The 249-nt window shown below is 77.9% G+C and overlaps 1 protein-coding gene across 1 annotated transcript in view; it reads right to left on the bottom strand.

The window, feature by feature from the left end:
• The window catches only part of LOC104833457 (hematopoietic lineage cell-specific protein-like), an 18,490-nt gene that overhangs the window by 14,238 nt on the left and 4,003 nt on the right, over positions 1-249 (bottom strand). The window contains exon 3 of the mRNA XM_010570117.1: positions 65-138. Within this exon, the coding sequence (XP_010568419.1) occupies positions 65-138 (74 nt within the window). The remainder of the gene's footprint in view (positions 1-64; positions 139-249) is intronic.

Below are 249 nucleotides of genomic sequence, written 5' to 3'. Positions count from 1 at the left end.
GGATCCGCAGCGCGGCCCGGGCCGCCCGCCCACCGCCCCTCGCGCCCCGCCGGGCCGCACTCACTCGATGTGCTCGGCGCGTCCGGAGCCCTCGACGGTTTTGGCTCCCCAGCGCTGCTCTTTCTCGGAGATGTCGTTCTGCAGAGCGAACCGCAGCCGTCAGCGGTCGGCGGGGCCCGCCTGCCCCCGCCCCGCAGAAACGGGGCTCTGCCCCCCGCCCCGGGCGCCGCGCTCCCGGAGGACGGCGCT

The sequence above is a fragment of the Haliaeetus leucocephalus genome, unplaced genomic scaffold, assembly GCF_000737465.1.
Source record: "Haliaeetus leucocephalus isolate CR32 unplaced genomic scaffold, Haliaeetus_leucocephalus-4.0 Scaffold288, whole genome shotgun sequence".
In the NCBI taxonomy this organism is placed as follows: Eukaryota; Metazoa; Chordata; class Aves; order Accipitriformes; family Accipitridae; genus Haliaeetus; species Haliaeetus leucocephalus.
Note: the sequence above shows the minus strand (reverse complement) of the source record. Positions and strands in the feature narration are given on the sequence as shown.